Source organism: Sander lucioperca, chromosome 3 (assembly GCF_008315115.2).
Source record: "Sander lucioperca isolate FBNREF2018 chromosome 3, SLUC_FBN_1.2, whole genome shotgun sequence".
NCBI lineage: Eukaryota > Metazoa > Chordata > Actinopteri > Perciformes > Percidae > Sander > Sander lucioperca.
In genome coordinates, this window is record NC_050175.1 from 1,656,115 (window position 1) to 1,683,570 (window position 27,456).

Consider the following 27,456-nt stretch of genomic DNA (forward strand, 5'->3'; position numbering starts at 1 on the left):
ACTTTGGTCAGTTGTTCCATTCCTGCAGTTGTCCCTCTGATGATGCATTATTTCAAATGCTTGCTGTACATGTAAAAGTCATTTGTCAGCAACAGCTTGATGTTTTCCTACATTTGCATTAGTATACACCTTTAGTCATTTGGCTCTGTTGCCCTCTTTCAGAGCTACAGATCAGCTGGTCTGGAGCTGGTAGGGAGTCTCTTCAGCAGTGCTGTTGTGAAGAACATTGTTACCACAAGAACGGCAGTTCAAAGTTGAATTCATCCTGCCAATGGTGCAAATGGCTATATGGTTGAGCAAAAACCTCTCTGTTGTGCAGCACTGGTGCTCCGATATGCTGCTTCCTTATAATTTCATATTCAAATTTGGATGCATTTCACTCGATCTTATGTCCAGAATTTAGTAATTAAGTGTGCTTGAGGAGGGTAGCACATGGTAAAATGAAAGGGATCATGAAAGCAGGACAGGGAACCCACTGTTACAACTCCCAGTGATTGATAGACACATAACTCTAGACACCAACTAAATCTGTTTTACAATCTTGTTAAAGAGTGGTTTTTGTTTGTGAATCAAAAAAGTGCAAAATGGTGATCAGAGTAACAAAAGGCTTATTTATAGTGTATCTCTAACTCTTTGTCTACCTGTCATGTATATGGCTGGAAAATTACATATTGATCCTTTAAATATTTGCTTAGTTTGAGATGGAACAGTTCAAGTGAAGAATCCGGTAGTCATGGTGTGGGACATGTTGTATTGTTTGGTTCATTTTAGTCTCACAGATTTCAGTCCAAAAGGCTTGTGGTTGTGACGGAAAAAAAAGACGACTGTGTGCAAGCACTGTGCAACACGTGTGGCTTACGCCAGCTAACCCTTACCCAAATAAAAACAGAATGAACAGAGCAGTGTTGTTCTGAAACAGTCTACATCAGGGGTCACCAACCTTTTAGAAACTGAGAGCTACTTCATGGGTACTGAGTCATACCAAGGGCTACCAGTTTGATACACTCTTCTGAAATAACAAATTTGCTCAGTTTGCCTTTAGTTATATATGATTATTAATGATACTCATCTATGTGAAGACACTGATTACGTTAATGATTTCTCACAATAATTATCAACAATGACTTAACAAGGTGGGAAACAGATAATGTCAATATTCAATTTTCATTTTTAGAACAGGCCTGAGGGCTACTCATGTGGTCCTTGGGGGCTACCTGGTGCCCGCGGGCACCGTGTTGGTGACCCCTGGTCTACAGTGTGTGTTCAGGTTCTGCTGCACTTAACGTGTCTTATTTTTGTCAAATTTATTTTAATAACACAGTGGCACTTTTCCTTTTGATAAAAAAAAATCCAGCCGTTCTTTCATGGTATTTAAAATACTGCACTTTAAATTGGAAAATTTGAAATAAATACTGTTGTTTAAGAGCTTATGTTGAGCTGATCACTTTATGTTTATGGCCTTCTATAGTAGTCTATAATTTGGCTGTTATTATATAAAAATAACAAAGCTGCTTTTTTTGTTTGCACTAATTAGAAAACCGATTCTTTTAATAAAGATTTGACAATGAAAAAGTGTTTGTTTCTATGTTCTTAGTCAGAATTTTGTTAAGGCAAGCAGTTCACTGTTTCTGGGCCAAATAAATGAAAAACATGTTGAAATTGGCAATGGATTGTGTGTGAAGGCGTCTGAAACACATTGCTGCAAAAACAAACTCATCTGTTTAAACTGATCACTTGGCCTAGTGGGTCATATCCACTGGTGTGATCTTCCTTTTGAACAGTTCAACGGACTAGCCTACATGTTTGAGTGTATGAGTGAAGGGAAATTGTTCCAAACATTTGCACTAAACATGAGCAGCCTGCTGTTTTGTTATTGGCTTTCTATGGTGTTTGGGAATTTGAGTTTTCTTGTATTTCGACAGTTAAAAAAAACTAGCACTTGGTGCAGAGAGCGCTTTAGCAGAAGTATAACGTATACCATCCAAAAAAAAGTGAATGGTACAAATTAAATGTCAGTGAAGGTCTGGAAAAGCGGTGAAGTGGTTGTGTTGTCTTCAGTGCTGAAACACACCACTGGATAAGTTTGGAGCATGTTTGTCTCATTTAATGTTCCCATTTTAGCACTACTTGTGCTGGACTGATCTGTAAATGCCAGCGGTTTTTTCAGAGCTTTACACTAATGTATTTATATCAAGTTAAAACATATTTGGCTGTCTAATATACTTCATGTAACATATAAAGAGAATTTTGTTGAATTTGCTTTAATGTGTTCACTTCAGATAAGTAAGTGTGTGTGTGTGTGTGTGTGTGTGTGTGTGTGTGTGTGTGTGTGTGTGTGTGTGTGTGTGTGTGTGTGTGTGTGTGTGTGTGTGTGTGTGTGTGTGTGTGTGTGTGGGGAGGTTTCAGCATTGACATAGTGAAACCTTGTGCTGCTTCTCTTCCCACCCAGTGTCATCAAACATCAGCGTACTAATGAACATCAGAGTGCTTGCAGTGAGTCTGAAGGTTTATTCATGTGTCGTAGCAGAGGATGGAGACACCTGTGCTCAGCTCATTAATAACACCACCTGTAATTATTTCCACTAATGAATTATGCAGGGTCATCTCAGAGCCGGGGAAAGTTATGCAACAACAAAACACTCTATTAGCATATTACAACAACAACCGCTTCCTCCTGTTGCAGTGCATTCTGGTTCGCAGAGATCATGTCCTTCTGGCTTTGCGTGGGCGGCATCCGTTGTGGGGCACGGGGGTGTTGTCGGTGATTGATACCACCTCCAGGCCTCCCATTGTCAAGCCTTTGATCGCAGACTGCACAACAGAGAAAAATCCATTCATTCATTGATGACGCTTGATGTTCTGATGGGAACAGATCTAGATGTGTGTGGCTCCTGAAATGACCCTGAAATTAATGAGGTGTCTTTTCTTCACGCAGTGACAGGTTTCTAGGAGCTGCACTCCCACTTTCACATCACAGAACACACTTTCATCCTGTTATCCTACTGGGCCTCTTTACACTTTCTGAACTTTCATGTGCTATCCTGCAACTTTCAAATATGAGGCCAGCTTTGTTAATGAAATAACCAGTCGTTATCAGTAGATACATATTAAGCAGAGTTGAAACTATTAGTTTAATTGATTAATGGATAAACGGAAGATTTTGACAGCTGAATAATTGTTTAAGTCATTCATTAAGCAAAAATGACCATTGTTCATTTAAAACCGTTGGATTTTGGACAAAACCAGATAAGTCACATTGAGCATTGGGAAACAGTGATGTGCAATTTTCACTATGATTATTATATATATATTTTTTTTATTTTATTTAACACTTTATTGTCTTAGTTCTTTCACCCCCCTTCCAGACAATCGTTAACACTTCTGAATCCATTGTAACTTTCCTTTTTATACATGTACAAAGAAATTGATATCTAATAAATAACTGCAAAATGCCAACAACACGCTAAAAAGCGAGTATGCGTCTTGATAACACACCAAAACGGCATACAAATTGGCGTGTCATACATACGCCACTTCAGGAGATCAGTCTGGTAGGGGGGGCCTAAAGAGACAGGCGCTAAACTGGAGCGTTTCAGACAGAGGGTGAATATTCAGAAAGTTTTTTTTACATTAAAGTATGTAAACATGTTCTAGTAGAAACCCAAAACACAAGTATGAACCTAAAAATAAGTATAATCTGGGACCTTTGAGACGTTTTGTGGGCCTACATACACAGTGTAATGAGATTACAAGGCAGTTCCATATTTTCTTCTTCTACTCACCTGACGTCCAGGGCCAAGACCTTTGACCACGACACGGACAAACGTCACGCCCTTCGCTGTGGCTTTCTGTTTAGAGGAGACACACAGAAGATTGACTGATGTCTGTAGCCATCCGTCTGACTCCACTACCCTCAACAACAGCTAGATACCTTTCATTTGGTATAACCCTAGCATTAGGAGAAATTAACTTCACCTTTATATGTGCCAAAAACCGCAAAACAATTAACATTTTGTTACATTACAACTCATATACAGGGACAACAACGTGTATCTGTTGGAGACTCAGCTTTTCGCCAGGTTTACCTACGTGTTTAGAATAGAATAAATGGTTTATTGTGCTGACTGCAGAGCTACGAGTGGTGGAATAATGCCAAACATGCCAGAGGACTTTCTGAATATCTTTGGGTTTTGGATTCATTGGTCTGACATTTTCTAGGCTAAGCAATTGATTGGTTAATTGAGAAAATAGGCAGGTCAATAGATCATGAAAATAATTGGTAGTAGCAGCCATATTTTATTGTCTGAAGAAGAGAATAACCTGACATAGTGTTTGACCAGCATGACTTTACTTCTAGGAGATTTTGGTTCATTTTCTTTCAACTCCTAAAAAATGTCCTGTAGTTACCGTATTTCTATTTTCAGTTCTATAACATTTAAACACAGCAGATCATATGCCAGGATAATCTCACATATCTGCCCATGTGATAAAAACACTTCATTTCATTTCTCTAGTGTGTTTCCTGTTTGTTAACCAGAAGTCTTCAGAAATCAGGCTAATATTAAGTTTAAAACGACGCCAACTGCTGCACTCCCTCACAGTCCTCAGAGAGCAACAAACATTTCATATTTATAAATGACATATTACATTTACGACTTTTTCAATACCACCTAGGATGGGATTTGATGAGAAAATATGTATTTACCAAGTAATATTACCTGAATTTAATAAAATATCTTTGAAGTGTGATTTTACTCATAATAAAATGAAATGGATAAAATATTTTTTGCATAGAACATTACATTTAAGACGTTTTTTTAATACTTTTAAGACCCTGTGGGAACCCTGTCATTTCTTTGCTTGTATAACTTGCCTAACAGTCATGTGTTCCTGATCTCTCCCGGGGAGTTAGGAGAACGTACCGCAGCAGCAGAGATGCCTGCAGTCTGAGCAGCGATGGGCGTCGACTTCTTGATGTTCTTGAAGCCTTCTGTCCCGCAGGACGTCCTGACCAGCGACTGTCCTGTGCTCTCTGTCAGCTGGATGTGTGTGCTGGTACGGGACAGGGAAGTCTACTGGGTCACTGACTCACAACAGATTGTACTGAGTAGTTAGAAATATGTACATACACTGTTGCACTGATAACAAGATATATATATTCCCCATAACTGGTTTGACTTTGAGCTTAGATCGGGCCCAAAATAATCAAGCCCGACACTACCCGAGCCCGTGCACGTTGTTTCCGAGCCCGGCCCGGCCAGACACATTAACTGGAATTATGAGCCCGAGCCCGATTTAAACCAGACATTTTTTTAATACGTGGGCCGTTATAACTGACGTTCTCAACTACAATTCAGAGTTGTTTGAACTACAGAAATCTGTTAAGAATTATCTTAATGAATAATGCAACAAGGACGAAGCATGGAAACTGCTGTTAGTTTATTCAGAACAGAACGGATCGCAAATGGATCCGAATGAAGAAACGTAAAAAAACCCTCGACACTGAATAGTGAGGGGAACAGATCAAGACTGCAACATAATCAAAGACCTGGAACCATATAGGAGACTTTCTGGTCTCCATCACCTAATTAATACTGTCCTTCACCACGGTCTCATCACCTAATTAATACTGTCCTTCACCACGGTCTCATCACCTAATTAATACTGTCCTTCACCACGGTCTCATCACCTAATTAATACTGTCCTTCACCACGGTCTCATCACCTAATTAATACTGTCCTTCACCACGGTCTCATCACCTAATTAATACTGTCCTTCACCACGGTCTCATCACCTAATTAATACTGTCCTTCACCACGGTCTCCATCACCTAATTAATACTGTTCTTCACCACGGTCTCATCACCTAATTAATACTGTCCTTCACCACGGTCTCATCACCTAATTAATACTGTTCTTCACCACGGTCTCATCACCTAATTAATACTGTCCTTCACCACGGTCTCCATCACCTAATTAATACTGTTCTTCACCACGGTCTCATCACCTAATTAATACTGTCCTTCACCACGGTCTCCATCACCTAATTAATACTGTCCTTCACCATGGTCTCATCACCTAATTAATACTGTCCTTCACCACGGTCTCATCACCTAATTAATACTGTCCTTCACCACGGTCTCCATCACCTAATTAATACTGTCCTTCACCATGGTCTCATCACCTAATTAATACTGTCCTTCACCACGGTCTCATCACCTAATTAATACTGTCCTTCACCACGGTCTCATCACCTAATTAATACTGTCCTTCACCACGGTCTCATCACCTAATTAATACTGTCCTTCACCACGGTCTCCATCACCTAATTAATACTGTTCTTCACCACGGTCTCATCACCTAATTAATACTGTCCTTCACCACGGTCTCATCACCTAATTAATACTGTCCTTCACCACGGTCTCCATCACCTAATTAATACTGTCCTTCACCACGGTCTCATCACCTAATTAATACTGTTCTTCACCACGGTCTCATCACCTAATTAATACTGTCCTTCACCACGGTCTCCATCACCTAATTAATACTGTTCTTCACCACGGTCTCATCACCTAATTAATACTGTCCTTCACCATGGTCTCATCACCTAATTAATACTGTCCTTCACCACGGTCTCATCACCTAATTAATACTGTCCTTCACCATGGTCTCATCACCTAATTAATACTGTTCTTCACCACGGTCTCATCACCTAATTAATACTGTCCTTCACCATGGTCTCATCACCTAATTAATACTGTTCTTCACCACGGTCTCATCACCTAATTAATACTGTCCTTCACCACGGTCTCCATCACCTAATTAATACTGTCCTTCACCACGGTCTCATCACCTAATTAATACTGTTCTTCACCACGGTCTCATCACCTAATTAATACTGTCCTTCACCACGGTCTCCATCACCTAATTAATACTGTTCTTCACCACGGTCTCATCACCTAATTAATACTGTCCTTCACCACGGTCTCATCACCTAATTAATACTGTCCTTCACCACGGTCTCATCACCTAATTAATACTGTCCTTCACCACGGTCTCATCACCTAATTAATACTGTCCTTCACCATGGTCTCATCACCTAATTAATACCGTCCTTCACCACGGTCTCATCACCTAATTAATACTGTCCTTCACCACGGTCTCATCACCTAATTAATACTGTCCTTCACCACGGTCTCCATCACCTAATTAATACTGTCCTTCACCACGGTCTCATCACCTAATTAATACTGTCCTTCACCATGGTCTCATCACCTAATTAATACTGTCCTTCACCACGGTCTCCATCACCTAATTAATACTGTCCTTCACCACGGTCTCATCACCTAATTAATACTGTCCTTCACCATGGTCTCATCACCTAATTAATACTGTCCTTCACCACGGTCTCATCACCTAATTAATACTGTCCTTCACCACGGTCTCATCACCTAATTAATACTGTCCTTCACCACGTTCGAGCTCGGGCAGAGAATCTAAACTGTAGTTTGACTGCATCACATAACAGCTAATAAGTAGCATAGCTAAAGGAAATATTCATTAACTCTGTAGGAGTCTGCTTTAATTGGTTCAAGAAATCCTGTCCTACAAATCTCAACTCAACACCCACTAGACTCCACCAGACCATCAGGTTAGGTTTAATAATACATATTAGTTTAAAATATATTTTCTAAATGATTACTTGTGTTTGTTTCTATTGTTCTATTGCTATTCAAAGTGACAAATGGAAGTTAAAATCTGCTCTCCAACATCATTTTTCCCCACTAGTCCCATTTTGGATCCAGTAGTCTGGATCAACGGAAGTACCTTTCCAGGATAAAGCCTGACCACCGGCGCTTTGCCCCTCACCTTCTGCCTCTGTGTGTCGCCGTTCTCAAAATCCCTTCGCTTCGGGAAACAAACTTTGAGCTAGCGAGCTACACGCTGAACATGGCAAGTTTAGAAGACAATTTGGATCGTGCAACAAGGCAGGCCTGTATGTTTCTTTAGGTGAATGTTTGTAAAGATTTACAAAGAATATGTTTAGGGCATTTCCTCTCTAACTGGGACATTCTGGGACGAAGTACACACGGAGAGACACTGGTAAGAGACAATGAGGTGTAACCATGTATCAGCTAATTTAAATAGCTCACGTTACTGGATTGTGTCAACAGTTAACTTCATTTAATATTGTATGAGGAGTTTTCTTTTGTTCCTTCCTGAGACTATTTAGCAGAGCCAGCGTCACTGCGTCTGGAGCTTAGTGGCCGAGACCATTGGGATTGGTTGTGAATGCAAACAACCCAGAGTGTTTTTCTCCTATCCCAGAATGTATCTGTTAACTCCACAGTGCTGTGCAGGTCTGGCTATTAGAGACTAGGGATCCAGTGACCTAACCTAAATTATTTGACAATCAAAATGATCTTAGTGAATCACTGTTTTATTGTCACTTTTGCAGTTTGCACTTACTTGTTGTATGTGGCTTTAATGTGAGCGATTGGTAACTCCTCAAACTTCTTTCCTCCCCATCTCAGTGAACTTTCCTGGCCAGGCAGGGGAGGGAAATGGCTGAAGGATTCAAACTAAGGTTAATATCTCATCACCACAGTATTATACTGCAGTGAGTTGTGTTTCTATTTACTGAGCAAACAGAATGATGTTGTTAGTAGACAGATATGTACATCATGTGATGTTATCTGACCTGGAGTCTCTGGAGGACTTCCCAGAGTCTGGGCTGGATGCTGCGGTCTCCTGAAGCCTGACAGCACCGGTACACAGTGTTCGCTGCAGCTCGGTGCTTCCACACCTACAATCACAAACTAGCATTAGCACCATCGTCATAAACCAGTGCGGCTTGTCTAAACACTAGTTTGTTCTACGATCATTATGTACAGTTTGAAGCCTGCTAGAACTCAGCATGCTGCGGCTGACTGACTTTATTAGCGCTAGCCGTTAGCTAACAAGGATGCTAGTAAACCACAGACCACTTACAGAGAACCTCCATTTGCATTTAGGGAGGCAGCAAGCTGTCGGCATACGTTGCCCACAGAACTAACTAATATACAATTTAGTTTATACATGTTTGATACGTTTAAAAAACAAACTCGCTGTCAGACATTCAGCTTCTTTACACACAACAAATGTGACATTGAAGGTGCTGTAAATGCAGACCAGACCAGTACTATCTTTATTTTTTGAGGGGTGGCAAGGTCACAAAAACATTATTATTACTATTAAAACTACAGTCGTCACTTGTACAATTGATTACATAATACGAAAGTTATTGTAATAAATATGAAAATATATGTCTGTAGTAGAATGAGATGTTTTCTTAATAAAAAAGATTATAATAATATTAGCCCCCCCCCCCCCCCCCACTTTAAGCTGAATAGACCGTTCGTTTTTTTCTGCACAGGATTGTGGGTAGAAGTAGAAACATGCTGCCTTCATGGACTACATAAACCCTCGTAGATATGAAACTATCATGGTGAAAACTCGCTTGAAGCCCTTAAGCAAATATCTTCTATACTAAACCGTCTCTGCCTCAAGTAACAATCAATCTGCCCCATGCTTTAGATAAAGGAGAACACTTCATATCAGAAACTGGGGTTAATGTTTTTGTCTTCTGGTATCACCGAGGGAATAACGTGGTTGAAAATCCTTCCTCCAGCCTGTTTTGCCGCCGTCAGGATTTTTTTGCATATACATTGAATGTAGCAGAAAAGATGGCTGCGCCCTGTAGAAGGATGGCTGCTCGGTCTCTCTTCCACTTTCTGTCCTTTAGCAGGACGGCGGGCGGGAACTCGGGCTTTCGTCAGTTTTCCAGCACGTCTGTTCATCGGGCGACTTTGCAGACCAAAAGTGTGACGGAAAAAGCGAGTTCTCCGTGGACTTTGATGGCAGCCGTGTGTTTGCAAAGACTTCCGGTCATTTCAGCGGACTGCGGCCCGATAGAGCGGAAGTTCAGAGACATGATGCTCCAGGTCAGTCTGGTCACCATGACATACACACACACACACACACACACACACACATACATATATATATATATATATATATATATATATATATATATGTATATATGTATATGTGTTGTGTTGTGTGTTGAGCTCTCTGTTTTAGCTACAGAGTGAGACATCTCACTTCTGTTCCATCTTTTTGGGAGTCGCACATGCTCAGTAGCTAGGTAAGGACTACTAGCCAGTCAGAAGCAGAGTATGAGGGCGTGCCCTGACAGTACCAGGTAAGGACTACTAGCCAGTCAGAAGCAGAGTATGAGGGCGTGTCCTGACAGTACCTAGGTAAGGACTACTAGCCAGTCAGAAGTAGAGTATGAGGGCGTGTCCTGACAGTACCTAGGTAAGGACTACTAGCCAGTCAGAAGCAGAGTATAAGGGCGTGCCATGCTAGCAGCTAGGCGAGCATTATAACATGTGTTCCAAAGTGACCACGTTTGTCTCTGAAGTAAAGGCTGGACTACAATAGAGCTGTTTGGAGCAGTTTGTGAACAGTGTTTTCTGTTGGAGATGGTAAGTCCCTTTGGGGGGGACTTTGGGATTTTTCACTTTGTAAACATATAACATGCACAAAAAGATATATAACACAATAAAGGAAAGGGGAAAAGCCAAAACGCAGAATATGAACACTTTAAAATCCTCTCTAATCATGAGGCTCTTTAATTCAGAGGCGTAATGTTAAGTAGTCCACCCAAGATTATTGCACAGTATGTTCAGTTTATAGAAAAAAAAAATCATATTTTGAAATTAAATGTGCAATAATCAGTGTGGCAACTTCTAATGTATGCAATGATATCCCTCACTCTCCATAAAGGACATACAATCAGGGAAACTGCATGATAGAGAAAAAAAGTCAAATCAGATATACGGGGCGCCCTGGTAGCTCACCTGGTTGAGCGTGCGCCCCGTGTACCAAGGCTCAGTCCTTACCGCGGCGACTCAGGTTTGAATCCAACCCACGGCCCTTTGCTGCATGTCATCCCCCTCTCTCGTCCACTTCCTGTCTACAGCTGTCCTGTCAATTAAAGGCAAAAAAGCCCCCCAAAAAAGCAGTAATGAGTTATTTGATTCATTTTATTAGAATCATATTCTGAAATAAAATATGTATATATACTTCTGTTGCCTGAATAAATAACTAAAAGGCAAACCCCTTTTAGCAGTTTGTCTGAAAGTTAGATCTAAAACAAATTTTATTTGAAAAAACCCAATTTTATCAGACTTAACATGACCATGAATTTCGTTATAGTAACAGTTGATTTGTGTTGGTGTACAAGTACATAAAAGTGTGTAAAAAGAAATTTAGTATTATCATGATATACATTCTGCCCATCTTGCTTTGTGCTCCTACACATTTGATGCAACTATGGACTCTGATATTTCACATATTGTGACTCCAGCTGTAAAATAATATAGAATATAAGGTTGATATAAGGCAGATGACAGCCAGCCACTCTTTGTCAATGGGGTCAGTAAACAGAGGTCTGCAAAGCATCCTGTTGGTTGAGATGGAGACATGCTTTGACTTAATTTCAGCTTGAGCTGGAGAAAAGCTTGCTGTCGGACCACGAGCTGCGGCTGCTGGAGGACGCTGAGAGGATGAGTCGGAAGCAGGCAGACGACTATGACTCGGATGAAGAGGACGAGCGCGGGGACCAGGAGATCGTGTTGGCCCAGGACCTGGAAGACTCCTGGGAGCAGAAGCTAAAGAGCTTCCAGCCAGCGCTGAGGGTCACGGGTCAGTATGGGAAATGAACAGTGGGGTACACAAGTAAACCAGAAAAAAAAAAAATATATATATATATATATATATATATATATATAAAATGAAAATCTCCTTAAATATTACAAATGTGCCTGATGAAATAGATGATAGTATTCAGCCTTTTGTCTCCGATCACTAATCAAGTGAAATTTAGATAATCTGGACATCTGGGTTTAAAGTAAATTACCAGGGAGGAAAGAGGCTTAATATTACTTTCAGTGCAGGATTCTAATGTTTTTTTTGACATTCAGGAAGTCTTTTAGCTGCAGCACTCCCAATTAGCATTTTATTCCCTGTGACATTTCCGAGGTTGTGTGTACATTTTGCTCTCCAGTCACAGAGAGACGTAGCTCTTGTGAGTGCCGTTGACGGTCCTGTCTCTTGTTTAGCTGATGCAGATAAGGACTTGACCTCGTTGGAGCGCTGCCTGGCCGACTCGCTGCTTCTTGTGGCCGAGCAGCAGGTCGGGGGTGAGAAGCTGTGGCTGCTGCCTCAGACTCAGTGGCAGGAAGGAGAAACGCTGCGGCAGACGGCCGAGAGAGCCCTCGCTTCCCTGCCAGGTAACATGGACATGAGTTTTAAAGGCTGATGCAAGTAATGTTTGAAGGAAGCTGGGGATATGTTGTGCTGATATTCAGTCCACTGTTTTAAACCCTCTAAATTAGTATTTAGTATTTTATAATAAGCATTTAAGTGTTTTCCTTTAAATTCTGTTTAATTACGGGGCACTGAAGCCACTTTCAGCTGAATGTTTAATGCAGCTCATGGATACCCATCATTAACTCTCCATCCATCCATCCATTAACTATGAAATATGTTCAATTTGTCATTTTCTTTTTTTTTCACTTTCTAATTGTTCTGATGCTTTCTCTCGTTTTTTTACATGGATACACCAGCAAACTGATCTACCTTTCTAAATACAGTTTACAGAAACAGCAGGTAGACCCAGACAGTAGCAGATGTCTTCCCTAATATAAAGTCTATTATTCAACCAATCACAGAGGTCTGCATGGTATTGATTAACACCATGCTTTTGTCCCAGAGGTATTTTAGGTAAAACATGTCCAGCTACTCCTAAAATATATCTAATATATCTGTTCTCCCGAGATAGAGAAGTATTTTCGTATTGCTAATTATCTCCAAAGTCCATAGCTTTCAGAAGTAGATAGGACTAGGGCTGAACGATTTTTGAAAATAATCTAATTGCGATTTTTTTCCCAAATATTGCGATTGCGATTCGATATTCGATTATTTTTTTAAGCTCTTTGTCTTCTGTATTATTCAAGAAAGACAAACAATAAATCATTTTATAGTATGAACAACACACAATTACACATTAGACAGTTAAATAAGTAAAAATATAGTATATACGTATGTGTGTGTGTGTGTGTGTGTGTGTGTGTGTGTGTGCACACACACACACACACACACACACACACAACAGTGTATTTTTTTTACAGTGGACAGAGAGGAGCTGCCTCCAGCCCCTCCCCCTCGTGAAGTTGCGTGCTGCCGTGTGCACTTGCTCAGAGAGGCTATCGTTACGTTAGCTAGTTGCTGGTGTTCTTGCTCAGAGAGGCTATCGTTACGTTAGCTAGTTGCTGGTGTTCTTGTTCAGAGAGGCTATCGTTACGTTAGCTAGTTGCTGGTGTTCTTGCCGTGGGATTAACTGTACTAATAAAACTGTTGAAACACCGCGGCCACACTGCTGTGAAAGTTTCCCGAACGTCATTTATCAGTCTGGTTGTTACCCCTCTCAGTGGCAGCTCCTCCACTCATATCTTTATAACGGAGCTAGCTAACCGCTAATCAGAGCTAATCATTGCTAACCGAGCCTTCAGTTCTGCGTGTCTGTATCCATTAACTGCATGTATGGACTCGAGCCCGAATAAAAGCCTTCATTTTATTAAAATGGCTGTAAAAGTTTTAAACTACAACTCAGAGTTGTTTGAATGACAGAAATCAGCTCAAGGTACGGCGTAGCGTTAGCGTGCTAGTTGATGCTTTCTCTGCGGAGTGCAGACTGATTTGCTCTCGCGAGTCATGTGACCAAATCGCAGCCTTTGCGATTAGGAAATCGCATTTTAACATATCGCGATATTATCGCAAATGCAATTAATCGTTCAGCCTTAGATAGGACACAATGAAGTCAACAAAACAAAACGGGATTAAACATTATGGATTATACATTATCCATGTGCATTATGATAAAAAAGTACATTGATGATAGCAATACATAACTTTACTTAACTATCAGATTTAATTGCACTGATACAGACCTGAAACTTTATGATAGGCAATGTTTTAATGCTTTAATACTAGAGCGCTGTTCTTTACTGCCTTACTTTTATTTTTTGGTCAATTCTAGTATCTTTTTAGGAGAATATTAACTGTAAATTAAAAGAAGAAAACAGAAACAAAATAGTGAAATTGGTTATAATGTATTTTAATTAACCTCAAAGCCATTGCTTTCGGCAGGATGTAAGGTACTATCCATATCCTAAATATCAGCTGTTATGGGTTGTATTATCGTCTACACACTCCATTTGCTGCATTATTACTGGATCTCCATCCTAATCTCTTTAGCTGGTATGACCCAGTTATATCCTCAGGATCATTACAGTTTGAATGGGATCTTATCTCAAATAGCTGTGTGGTACTTGTAGTACAATCAGCCATATTACCCACAACAACGTTAAACGTCCAACCAACTAATCATTTCTATACGCAGCATTTTACCAATCATATTCCAGAATTTGGTTCCAAGCTGTCACATGAGCTCATGGAGCTGCAACACGTCGCTGTCGGCCAGAAACCTTGTATCTCCATATTTTGTCTTTTTTTTTTTTTTATAAATCAATGTTTGTGGGTTTCTACAAATATTTCAACAGTGACAGTGTGTGAGGTAAATAGCTCAATAAAATGTTTTCTATTTAGCCTTTTTTTTTTAAATTTAAAACAACAACAACGGTTATGGACATACAAGGATTTCGCCCGACAGCGACTCAGCAACTGACCAAAAGGACAATTAAGGTCACAGCTGGCAACACCTGGAACAAATGTTCCAGTGACCCTGTGATGACCCCTTATTTAACATTATCTGTAAAACTGGCTTCTTCTTCTTCTTCTTCTTCTTCTTCCTTTTTGTTTTCTCTCTCTGCATCCAATAGGAATCAAGGCTTTAAGCTCTGAAGCATTTAAATAAAACGCCAGTGACTGAGCATGTTAAACTGTTTCACAACACTGCTCATGAACTATTAATGTGCCAACTCCATCAATCACTCCCCATTAAGACTTTCCACTCGACATTACCCTGTGCCATTTGGTGGAGGGTTTTATGTAAAGTGCCTCACAGAAGCAGGAGTCAATCCATTTTTAATACAGCCGGACTCAGTGGGAACACATGGCCGTGTTGGTCTGCCTGTTGAGCCAACTGGGAGCATGTGATTTAGACGACATGAGATTTGATTAAAACTTAATTGAGAGTGTTGTTGTCACAGTGGAGAATGAGAAACAGACCACACTTAATTAAAATACAGCATAAGCTAAATAAAGCTGCAGCATCTGCATAAAACTTGAGAACATCTGCACTTCAGCTCACCTTTTGTCTCCAGCTGAATGAACTGGCCCCTGTTCTCTGTCTGCAGCAGCTGGTTTCAAGGCGACTTTCCTCGGCAACGCCCCCTGTGGAGTGTACAAGTACAAACTGCCCAAAGCTGCTCGGACGGAGAGCTCAGTCGGAACAAAGGTGTTCTTCTTCAAAGCCATTCTGTCAGACAGCGGCCCCCCCGCAGCCCCAAACGCTCCTTTTCTGTGGGTGAAGAAGAATGAACTGCAGCGCTACCTGAAACCAGCATACGTGATGAAGGTTGACCGCTTCATCCTCGACCTGTGACACCCAAACAGAGCAGGGACACCGACATACAGAACAATATTTATAAGGCCCAGAAAGTTACCCTTGTTGCTCATCTGTCATCTTGTATCCTAAAATGTTCTTTCATTCAATATGTGTTAAAAAAATAAAAATAGTTTTTTTTTTCCACACTGTGTGGGTTTTAAGTTAGCAAAACCCTCAGATTTAACCTGCACCTTACATGATAGATGATATCTACGGCCGTATGTATAAAACTTTAACAAAATGATCTTAAAATTAGTCCTAAACTATGACTTGTGAGTAGGCTTTAGAGGTTTTGTAAAAAGAAGCTAAACGTTACTTGCAGCAAAGTCTGATTCTTAAATACATACACCCACAATGCCCCCCCTCAAGCACTGAATCACCCAATAGCAAGCTTTAAAAAGTGACCAACTGCATCACAGCGTCATGCACGCCTTGTCGTGATTAAAACTACCCATCATGCATTGTGTCACATACTAACTTCAATACACTGAAACATGAGAAGAAAAGCTTTTTCATGATATATGCAGTTATGTAGACAATGTCAATATGGGCTATTTGGAATAATACTCAGTAATCCTAAACGAGTTAAAGAAGGATATAGTAACATCTGAGGAGATCCTATAACATGTTTGTGTGTTAATCAAATTCATGTTTAATTGTTTCAGATTTTCTGGAACAGACGGGTTATCTAGACATTTCCATTACAGGGTTTTAGTTTGTGATTTTGAAGCCTAGCTAAACTCACACTTGTAGTTCAGTTTAGCTAATCATTTTTTAAAAACATTTTATTATTGATACATATGGGTGGTTAATGTGAACATTAGGAAGAATCACACTTACATGATTATTAAACATCAGTCAGAAAGTCTGCGCATATCAGGACGTTTTCCAGGAAAAATGATAATCAGCTAAAACAACCATTTTAACCATTTAATCATAAGTTTGTTTGTTTTTTATTTAGAACTGCAGCAGTTACTGAGTACACACCGAGCACTGAAAACCAAAGTGTTGTTGCTGCAGTGCACACTTAATCCTGAACTGTGTGGGCCTGCACATTCTCCCAGTCCACATGGCATCCCAGTCTAACAGTAGATGGCAGTATTTACACACCAGTCACACAGGAGCACTGTGAGAAGCTGTGTAATTACGCCTGTGTGTGACCTCAGAGGGGAACTGTAGAGAGAGCTTTTCTGATCAACTTGGCTTCCTCTTACTCATACTGAAAATATCCATCATAGCAGGCAAATGTTCCTGGAATAGCTACGATAATTCGTCTTAGGTAAGAGCATTCTGATGTTCCCAACCCAGCGTCTGCGATCAGCCTGTTCTTTCTATTTGTATCTGCTGGGACAGGGAGTTATTAATGTTGTAGACATTGGCATTAGATTTTTTCCATCTTTATTTTCAGGGTTTGTTGAAAGCCTGTGGCCCTAACTGGTTGTGAGATTGGCTGAGTGCAACGCAGCTCCTCTCTGTCAGCTGAGATATGAAGGTCATGCAGAGCTAATAAATTCCATTTCTAACTGTTAGACGATTTGGTTTGCGCACAGAACCAGAGCTTACTGTTCTGCCGACTGACAGTGGGCTCTTGCTGCCCTCCGTCCGGTTCTGGTACCTGATGTCAAATCAAGGTGTAATCACAGGTACAAAAAGAGCAACAGCCGCTGCTTTCATCTCCAAGGGGAGTCTGATGAAAAGCGTGAAAGGGCCTGAGAGTATAGAGAAATGGGCTTGGGATAAGAGGGCTGCCAGTCTGAATCCTGAAACCATCAGGGTGTTGTAAGTGATCAACTGTCTCTCCAACATCCATGGAAAACCAGTCAAGGTACCCTTGAGCATGGCACTTAACTGAGGACTTTTAATTGAGAAATAAATGTAAATGCAAGATAGATAAATAGATAGATAAATGTTAAAGGGGCATTCCACCAATTCTACATGTCAAAATCAATGTAATAGGGTTAGCTACTTTTACTGGGGAAACAGTTATAAAATGTCCTCCACGTCACTGGAGGAGCTTTGTCACGTCTCAGAAAATGATGATCCTGATCAGGATGGGTCTAACTAAAACATGCTGTTGAGTTGCATTATGGAGCAGAGGAAGGTCTGGCTAGTTCACACAGCATTCTGGGATGGGAGAAAAATGTGCTCTGGTTTATTGGCATTTCTTTAAACCAATCACAATCGTCATGGGCGGGGCTAAGCTCCGCACAGAGCCGCTGTAAAATAGTTGTACGAGAGAAAACTCAGATTGGACAGATAGTCTAGCTAGCTGTCTGGATTTACCCTGCAGAGATCTGAGGAGCAGTTAACCATAGTCCTCACAAATCCACCAGAACTAATGACTAACATTTTGAACGTTCTCTCTTTTTTGACTCTTGTGAGTCCTCCCAACTTCATGGAAGTGTAATACGAAACCCCTTGAGTACTCTTTACAAGTTTTAAAAAAGGAAAAGAGTTATTTGTCCAAATCTTTTAATATGATCTCTCGCTAGCAGTTAAAGGCGTAGTCCAGCAAAATATTATTGTACTTTCATAAAGTTAAGGGACTTGCAAGTGAAACATAAAAAAAAAGAATGGTCAAAAACAAAGCAGCAGAGGCCAAGATGTTTAGTTCCTACGGTTGGTCAAGCTCCGAAGAAACTGTAATCTACATTTCCCATAATGCAAGTCAACGTCATCTTGTGTTAGACGTCCCCTGCCTGGTGAATGCCCACCTACATGCCCTAGTTTGTAATACAGGCTCTTCGTTATGAACCTTTAGTCTCCGAGTCCAAGCTGAGATAACCCTGATGGCATCACTATATTGGAATGTAACTATGTACATTGAAGTAAGTACTAAGTACTGTACTTTAGTACAAAATTGAGGTACTTGTACTTTACTTGAGTCTTTTCTTTTCATGCTACTTTCTACTTCTAATACTACATTTCAGAGAGAAATATTGTACTTTTTACTCCACTACATTCATCTGACAGATTTAGTTACTAGTTACTTTACAAATGAAGATTTTACACACAAGAATTCGCAGTAAACTGAAATTATGATTTTAATTTTCTAGAACAATTGATACATTTTCAACAGTCTCCAAACAGACATTAGTGAGACATCTTTGCACATGTACAGTCAGTTTTATTGGTTTGTTTTATGATATTTATTTATAAGGTCAACATCAGCTGTCATATACCATACAAAGGTACAGACCTGCCAGTGCCAAAACACCTGAACAGGCCGTGACAGGCAGAGGTAAAATATCACAGCTTCACTTCTGTAAAGTATCTCACCTCCTCTTCCTGCCAGAGGCTGGCCCCACACTCTACCACTTCATCCAATTAGATAGCACATGATAGCACCAGGATAACAAATGTCAAAAGAAAGGTCTTGCAGTTTTTTTGCCACTGAAAAGGGTAAAAGAGAGACCGTAAATGCCGAGAATGAGGCTTTGAGGTGGCTGATGGCCTCGTTTCAAGCCCTGCTGCAGGAAACATGTTGGATGTTACCACCCCGCTGCACTGTCCCATCCACACTGGCCTCGTTCTCACTGGGGGATTTCAAACAGATTTTAAAGCAGCCGCTGAATTTCTTTTAACCTTATTCTTGTGATCCTTTGAAGTTCAATGCATTGAGTGAGGCACTGCCAGGCTGAGGGGCTCAGCTCCATTAGGATGTCCTGTGCTAATAATAGTACACTCACTTATGGCACCGTCAGGCACTATGAGGGGTACCAGCCTTCACCAAATGTATCTCCTCTTCAGTGACACTGTTGGTGGATGTAATTGTTATTTATGTTCATATATTGCATAACAATTTTTATATAAATATCTATGAAAATATACTGCACAGCTAAAATCTACACAGTTTGGCAGTGGTTTTGGCAGGGCAGTGAAAATGGGCTCAGGGCAAAAGAGCACAGTTAAACTTCTCCACTTCGACCTGTCAGTGTCATCTGTGGTGATAAACAAAAGCCTGCCTCCAGAAGACAGCAACCAGCTATAGTAAACAGGCCAGCTCTGTTTGGAGTCAACCTGACTTTTAGTGAGAATGAAAGACTGCCCCACACGCCCTCCCCCATCTACTGTGTTTACACACTGCAACTTTCTTTGACATTTTATGCAAATCTATGAGATTTTATGGCAGGGATGTAAGCAGGCCAGTCATCCACAGCAGCTTACAAACCCTGTGATAAAGAAGCTTATTAAGATTCTTTATGTAAAACACAATAACGCACAGAGACATACAGGTAAAGTAGTGCGGCTCAGAGCAAGGCTTCTGGATCCCGACCGAGCTGGACCACCTTAAGCGCCTTAACCACCACCCTCCTTAGTTCCACTCTCCCAGCATGCAATGCTACCAGCACTATATTTCTTACCCTTAATCATTCAGTGACAGGCAGCTAAGCACGCACACCTTCAGCCCCATCCTGCGTCACACAGCTGCACACACTGAAACAGGAGTCTGCCAAGGGAGTTTTGCCTTTTTGTTAACAACCATTCATGTGCATTCACTTACCAGTGTTGATAGTTCCTAAGCACCTAACATTAGATTAGATTCAACCTTATTGTTCTATCACACAGAAGTCCAACTACGTACATCTTACCAGCGAGTGCAAACAGTAAAAGTGTATATAGAGATATATAAAGATAAACTATTGTACAGAAGTACACGATATACCCCTACACAGCCAGTTTACACTGGCAACCACACTGCAAACAATTCCTTTCTACAAACAACACAGTCTGCTATTGACAGCAACATGCTAGTATCAAACAAAGAATCTACCAGGGTGGAGAGAGAAAAAGGACTTGGTTAGAGCACTTAAAGCTATCACAAAAATCTAGCAACTGCAAAACAATAGCTAGCCTTGTCATGGTTTGTCACGCCCAAACATTTACATAGGCTACACCACTGATCTGAGATCAGCTTAGTCTTCTGAATAGGTCGTGCAGATCTCAGAAATTGTATACATGTTCATCTGCTATTGTACCACTAAATTCACTTCTGAGACTTTTTTATGCGAGAAATCAACTATGTAGAGGTCCATATGTGCCGTTTTACGAAAATTGATGTCTAATTGCAAATTTTGTCCGACTGTGTGTCGGAGTTCAGCGGCCGGTGCTGCCTGTGTTGTTGCCTCGCTGCCTGGCCTGCCTTCCTTCACAGACCCCGGCCTGCTGTGAGGAAGATGGAGCTCCGTCACGGCTGGCAGCCCACGGCACTCCATACCCACGCAAAGTCACCGTTATTTGGGTTAATGGACTACCAAACGCCGCTGCCCTGACAGAGCTCCAGGGCCTGCAGCTCCCCTCTTCCTGCTAAATGGCTGGTGTGTGTGAGTGAGAGCGCGGTCAGCGAGCTTGTTACGCCAGCAATCTCTTACCACAGGTTCCAGTTAATCTTATAATGTGTGTAATTATAATGTGTTGAGTTATTTAAACAAACGTCTCTTGTCCGCGAGTCTCATTGATAGAGCCTGCAGCTGGATGGAGCTCTATCAATGAGAGCTAGCTAGCCTCCTCTTAGAATTCCTCTGAAATTCACAAAAATTCATTAAATTGAAATCGGACACCATTGTTAGTTTTAAAAGACCTTGGGGTAGATGTTATATAAGTGGCGTGACAAAATTCAAACTGTAAATATACTCTAATTACGCCAAAAATGAAGCTAACTAGCCGTGATCTGTACACATAGGATTGAAGGGACAGTAGCAGCTGACGAAACCCCTAATGTTCACAAAAATGCATTAAATTGAAATGGGACACCATTGTTAGCTTTATGTATAGCTTTAAGACCTTGGGGTAGATGTTATATAAGTGGCGTGACGAAATTCAAACTGTAAATATAGCTACTCTAGTTATGCCGGCAGCTGGCAGCCAGCCAGCCAGCGAGTATTCCAGTAGTCCAGTAACCGAGAAACGGTGACTTTCACTGGGTGTGGAGGTTGCCGCTTTCTCATCAGACTGTGTGGAGCTCCTAAAGTCCGACACGTCTTACCAAATTTGCAATTAGCCATCAATTTTCGTAAAACGGCCCATATTTGAGCTTTATATAGTTGATTTCTCGCTTAAAAAAGTCTCAGAAGTGAATTTAATAACGAAATAGCCCGACAACAACGTATAACTTTGCAGTGTCTGAAATATGAGACCTGCTGTCTCGTCTCCAATGTGTTTCTATGGGGTTCGCTCAAACCAATCAGCGCGCAGCTCATCTAAATATTCATGAGCATACCATATTTGGAAGAAAAGCTCTTGTTCCAAATAGAGCCATATTCACATGGTAGTTAAGGGCCTAATAAAATAGTATTCGGGCAATTTTCAGCCCAACCAATGTTACATACCCTATTAGGAGACCTTAAGGAACAGTGTAAAATACCCTATATAATCACTCAATCACCCCTTTAAACAAGTAAAAAGATATATAAATGTAAACATTTAGAAATTCAATTTAATTAGCAAATTGAACAACTCTACATAGATTTTTCAACACATTCAACACAATTTAAAAGTTAAAGCCCCTACATTTTTAATTTTTATAACATTAAATATTCATGACTTAATAAATCAAAGTTAGACATTTTGAAAAACAATGAACTAAGCTATTGATTAAAAGTTTAACACTCTTCACCACCCACTACTTATTCCCCAGTAGCCAATTTTACAACCTCAGAACAGTATTTGTACCATGAGAGCCAAGGGCGTAACTTTGGGTTCAACATTGGGAGGGGGGGGGGGTTGAGATCTCCAACTATCTAAGGAGGTCCCGGGACATGTCTGGTCCCAGGACATTGAGAAAAGCAACAAAAACAACGGAAAAATTGTTGAAAGAAAAACAACGTCAAAAGGCGACAAATATCAGAAAACCATGAAAACTTTAGAAAACGTTTGGAAAAAAAACCCTCAGAAAAGTCAACAGAACTCAGAAAGAAGCAACAAAAACGTAGAAGAAATGCGACAAAAATGTCGGAAAAAGCAACAAAAACATTGAAAACACAACAAAAAATTCGGAAGAATCCCAGAATGCATTATTGGGGGGTTACAACAATCCCCCCTGTAAATTATGCCTATGATGAGAGCAGACTCTTTAACTGTAGCAGTGTAAACCGATAATGCAACAAATGCAGTAGCTGCTGCGTTGCCAAGGGCTTTCTGACAGGCAGGGGGGCAGACTGGAGGAGGAAATGCTGTATTTTGTGCCAACCCGTTGCCCTCGCTCATGTCTGTCCCTTCACAGAGATGTGATTTCTGTCTTTCCACTGGCTGGATAAAGATCTTCATCTCCAATCATAAGCAGACGGTCAAAGTAGAGTTTATTTTCCTGGATATAAAAGCTGTGGTTCATTTGGGTTAGAGGTGAGTCCCAGCTGTTTCATCCTCGAAACCCACCTCTACAATATTTGATGTATATTTGAGTAAGACACTGAAGCTCTACCTGCTTCACTGTAAATCACATCCCTACATAAACTTTAGAACAATCATTAAAGGAGCTGTACTCGACTAAGAGTCTTGGTAAATGAAGGCAAATTCAATGATCCTGTAAGTACCAGTACTTGTGGCTACAGTGGCCACTGTTCAGCAAAAGTTCCATCCTGGTAGTCACACTTTTGCTACTGTATGTAAGTAGGTGAAGAGGCAGAGGGTAGATGCTAGATCCTAGTTAGCGAACGTGGTTATGGAATGTAACTGGCATACTGCACAAGCGTCAAAACAACTAGCTACACTAGCTAGCTATGAAGGGTTAAGTTAGGTTTGGCTTAAAAGACAGGGTTTGGTAACAGCTCATTACTTATACATTGAGTCAGGTCTTCATGTATAATGATTTATTAAGTAGATCATTGCTGCGTTTGGCCTCATATTTAATCACTATAACATCGAGTTGTAGCAGGGTTCAAATAACCACCTGTGTGTTGACTCTTGTGCAGTATGCCAGTTACATTCAGTAACCACGTTCGGTAACTACGATCTAGCATCTACCGAGGCAGAAGCTGCAGCACTCAAACAATGCAGTGCTCCATAGAGAAAACATTTTCAGGCTAATATCAGTGATAAATGTGTTTTTTTTCCTGGACCATGAAGTGCATATTCTTTGAATGGGTAAGCTTAATGTTGAAAAATGTGTGAATTTATGTGTGAATGTGAATTTATGAGATTTGTATGCAACAGAGTTATTGTACTGTGATGCGGTATCTTTAGTTGAAGCAACGCATTAAATCTTCAAACTAAATGTTTCATAATTCACTTTTGGCTGTTCCTGTTTTGTGTAAGTCCAACTCGAGTGAATCTGCATGTATTAGGAAAGAGTGAGAGATTGTGTGTGATGTTGTTGGGATGGAACAGTTGGAGATGGCAGACGCTCCTCCTGCTTCCTCCTGTCCCAATCTCCACTCTGCAGGAAGAAGCTTTAGTCCTCCACACCTCCGTCTATCCTTCCTTCTCGCCTTCCTCCTTCCCATCCCTTCTTCCATCCCTCCATCCAAAGCTGTGTCTCGTCATTTTTATTATGAATATATCATAGATTGTTGCATGTTTCTTTTTTCTTGCATCTCTTCTTCTGTGATATTGTAAACTCTGCATACAGTATATATACTGTATATATATATATATATGTAATGTTGCAATGGATGGTTGAGTATGTGTGTAATGTAATTTTTTTTGTCTTTTTTCCTTTTTTCTATTTATTTATTTTTATTTATTGATTGTTATTTCTTCTCCCTTTTTCTCCAAAGACTCATCCAACCCATCCTCCCCTTCATCCCCCTCCAACACACCCACACACACACACACACCCACACACACACACACACACACACACACACACACACACACACGCAGATCCGTTCATACTGTGTCTGGCACACAGACCTCCGGCCTGCAGGGTGAGTCCTCCTCCACTCCTCTGACTGACTGGATCTGCCACCTCCTTCGTATCCTTCCCCCGTTTCCCTGGGAGCTGTCAATCCAAAACAGACTGTTGAGTGGGTCGGGTGGGGGGAGGGAGCGGGGGAGAGGATGGGTAGATGACAAATGTGGTGTTGGGGGTTGGGGGGAGAGTGTGAATGGACAGCAGGAGGGTTAAGGTCACATCCTACTGTGTGGTAAGATGGCACTGTGTCAGGATGGCCGACCCCTTCACTGACCTCAACTCCCTCCATTACTGGCACCCCCTCACAGCACTCCTCCTCCGCCTACAGGCCGTCTGATTGGCTGCTGGGGTTAGCGGTTCACCACCAACTGGAGGTGGACTGGAGCATCATCACACCTCCAGGTCACTGGTAGCATATGGAAGGGAAGGCTGGAACAAGTTCACTGGTTCAACACCATGTATAATTTAGAGAGGAGACATATGTGTTTGATTTTAATGCAAAGTTCTGCAAACGTAGAACAACCACTGACCCCAAATCAAATGAAACCAATCAGATGAGTGGCCTTTGAATAATTATAAATATAAAAAAGAAACCTTCACATGCAGTGTGTTCATTGAATGATGTGGATAATTTGTTGGCAGCAGCCCGTGAAGGGGCGAGTCCCCTTCCAAAGACCTTTCTGATGACGATCAACGGTCCCTGAGGGATTCCTGAATGGCTCTGCTTTGGCAGCAGCTCCCGTCCGACGTCCCCTGGGATCGGAGGGACAACAGCTGCTGCAGCAGGACCAAACATCTGGTAGAAAGGCAGGGAAGTCAAAGTCTTGTCCGGAAGGTTGTTAGTAGGGACGGTGGCACTGAGAATCATGTAAGATGGCGCTGTCATCGTTAACAGAGACTGCAAACAGCACAGCACACAACTCCCCTGACAGAGGAGTCATCTGTATCTTTCCTTCAAAGTGCTGCTAAACATTTCTGCAATGATAAAAGACACAGCGGTTTTGATAGGAAGGCCTGAGGGACTATGTTAGACTGTGTGGCTTATTGCACGCGGTGGCAGCCGATGTAGAAGACCCTTTTTTTTACTGCCTGCCTGTTGAACTACTGCTGCACTCCAACTTCTTTCCTGTGAGATATTTGAACCAGTCAAGAACTTCATGTATTTAAACTCTGTAGGTTGCTTCCACCTTTAGAGTCACATCTGAGTCAATAAGGCCAAGTGAGGTCATCAGTTTCATGAGAAGTAACGTGTGATTTGTTGTGAATAAAATGTGATAGCATGAGAGAGGACTTTTATAAAGCACCTGATAGTTGAGAGTGATCTGAAGGTTATGTGATCACAAAGATAAATACAAATCCAACCTGCATTTTTTTTGCCTGGATTTGACCATTTTTTCATAATCCTGCAAGTTTTCTGCACAAAATTATCAAATGTGTGGTGGCTGCTGGAGCCAAATGCAACTTATGTGTGTCATAACACAATCAAATAGTCAAAACACAAGCAAACAAAGAAAAGATCGTCACCAATATGACAACACATACACAACATAAACACCCTCACCCTATAAGCACAATGAATAAACAGAAATAAAAGCAAACACAAAATTGCTAGTGTGGAACACAATATCGGAAATTAAATTACAACACAACATAATTCTGGCTCTAATCATGTCTATATAACATGAGAATAGTGGTAAAGAGACAAACAAACAAACGTTCTTGTTAGTACAGTGGAAAGGCAGCGTTGCCCCCAGGCTATGTATTACTTTGACCAAGCTTGTGCAATTGACCAATTTTTAGGTTACCACAAAGGAACTAGTTCTAATTTAATAACTTAAACTAACCATTTTTTTGTGCAGCCTAATGATGATGCTACACGGCATGGTATAAAGAACTAAAGTTGCTTTATACCCTTTTCCCACTGGTCAAAAAAGCCCACTCACACCCACTAACATCTAGCTTTTGTTTGCAGTGGGAAAGGTTACAATGGGCTTTCAGTCCCGGGACAAATGACTCTGCTGTAGACACGGCTATTTATTGGCGCTAATTTTTTGCCCTTTTCCGGTACAGTGCTGTGTTGCGCGTTGCCTCCGTCAGTAACTTCTGTCATCTTGGCCACGAATTTCGTCCATCTCCACCCAAGCAGCACTCGAACATGAATTTAGTCGGCATCGAGTTTTAAAAAAGAGATACCGAAAAAGTTATAATATATTTTTTATATTTATATAATATATATATATATATTTATTATATTTTATATTTTTTATAGATGTAAAAAAAGAAGTAGCCTAACCACCGTAACATTTTCACTGGCTTCCATGTTGCTTTCTACTGTTTACTAACCCTATGTTGTGAGAGTAGCGTTATCTCTTTTAGAGAATAGCAGAGCCAGTACGTTGTGTGTGTGTGTGTGTGTGTGTGTGTGTGTGTGTTCAGCGGTGAATGCAAAACGATCAGTCTGAGCAGAAGAGAGTTTAGCGAAGATGTCAAGTGAATGTACAGCAGAGTTTGCAGTTTTGTGCACTGTATCGGAAGACTAGCAGGAAAAGTTAAAACTTCACAGTGCGTTCGTGAGGTTGAACGTGACCCACCAGAAAAAGAAAAAAAAACAGACATACATACTCGTCCAATGGCAATGTTGGGGTTGGAGTCCATCAGCTGTTTTTAACAGGTGTTTAAAAACCCTGCACATACATGCTGAGAAAGAGGGGTATTAGAGACTTGTTGGGAAAAAGACATTGCTGAGACCTTACAAGATTACAAAGATTCATTTGAACTTATTTCATGAGTAACAGTTGCATCTATTTTACATCTCAGTTGCAATTTTTAAGTGTTATTGCAATTTTTTTATTTATCAACTCAGCAGAACTTTATATGCTCCGAGGTGAACCAACACATGCGAGATCTATGCGGGCAGAAAACAGCCTGGC

At 40.9% G+C, this 27,456-nt stretch overlaps 2 protein-coding genes across 3 annotated transcripts; one reads left to right on the forward strand and one right to left on the reverse strand.

The window, feature by feature from the left end:
* Positions 1–2,618: 2,618 nt before the first annotated feature.
* Positions 2,619–9,196, reverse strand: mrps11 (mitochondrial ribosomal protein S11). The gene is made up of 6 exons (XM_031309568.2): positions 8,991–9,196; positions 8,701–8,805; positions 8,469–8,567; positions 4,923–5,052; positions 3,783–3,848; positions 2,619–2,811 (listed from the first exon to the last, which is right to left on the reverse strand). The coding sequence occupies exons 1-6, from the start codon at positions 9,077–9,079 to the stop codon at positions 2,704–2,706; spliced, it is 597 nt and encodes a 198-aa protein (XP_031165428.1). The 5' UTR covers positions 9,080–9,196; the 3' UTR covers positions 2,619–2,703.
* Positions 9,197–9,489: 293 nt separating this feature from the next.
* On the forward strand, positions 9,490–15,824 carry mrpl46 (mitochondrial ribosomal protein L46). Of its 2 annotated transcripts, none has more exons than XM_031309555.2 (4): positions 9,490–9,982; positions 11,549–11,750; positions 12,167–12,337; positions 15,425–15,824. In XM_031309555.2, exons 1-4 carry the CDS (start codon positions 9,725–9,727, stop codon positions 15,670–15,672), a joined length of 879 nt encoding a protein of 292 aa, XP_031165415.1. In that variant the 5' UTR covers positions 9,490–9,724; the 3' UTR covers positions 15,673–15,824. The 2 variants fall into 2 exon arrangements, with proteins under 2 accessions (XP_031165415.1, XP_031165410.1); XM_031309550.2 differs by having other exon boundaries at positions 15,428–15,824.
* Positions 15,825–27,456: the final 11,632 nt, after the last annotated feature.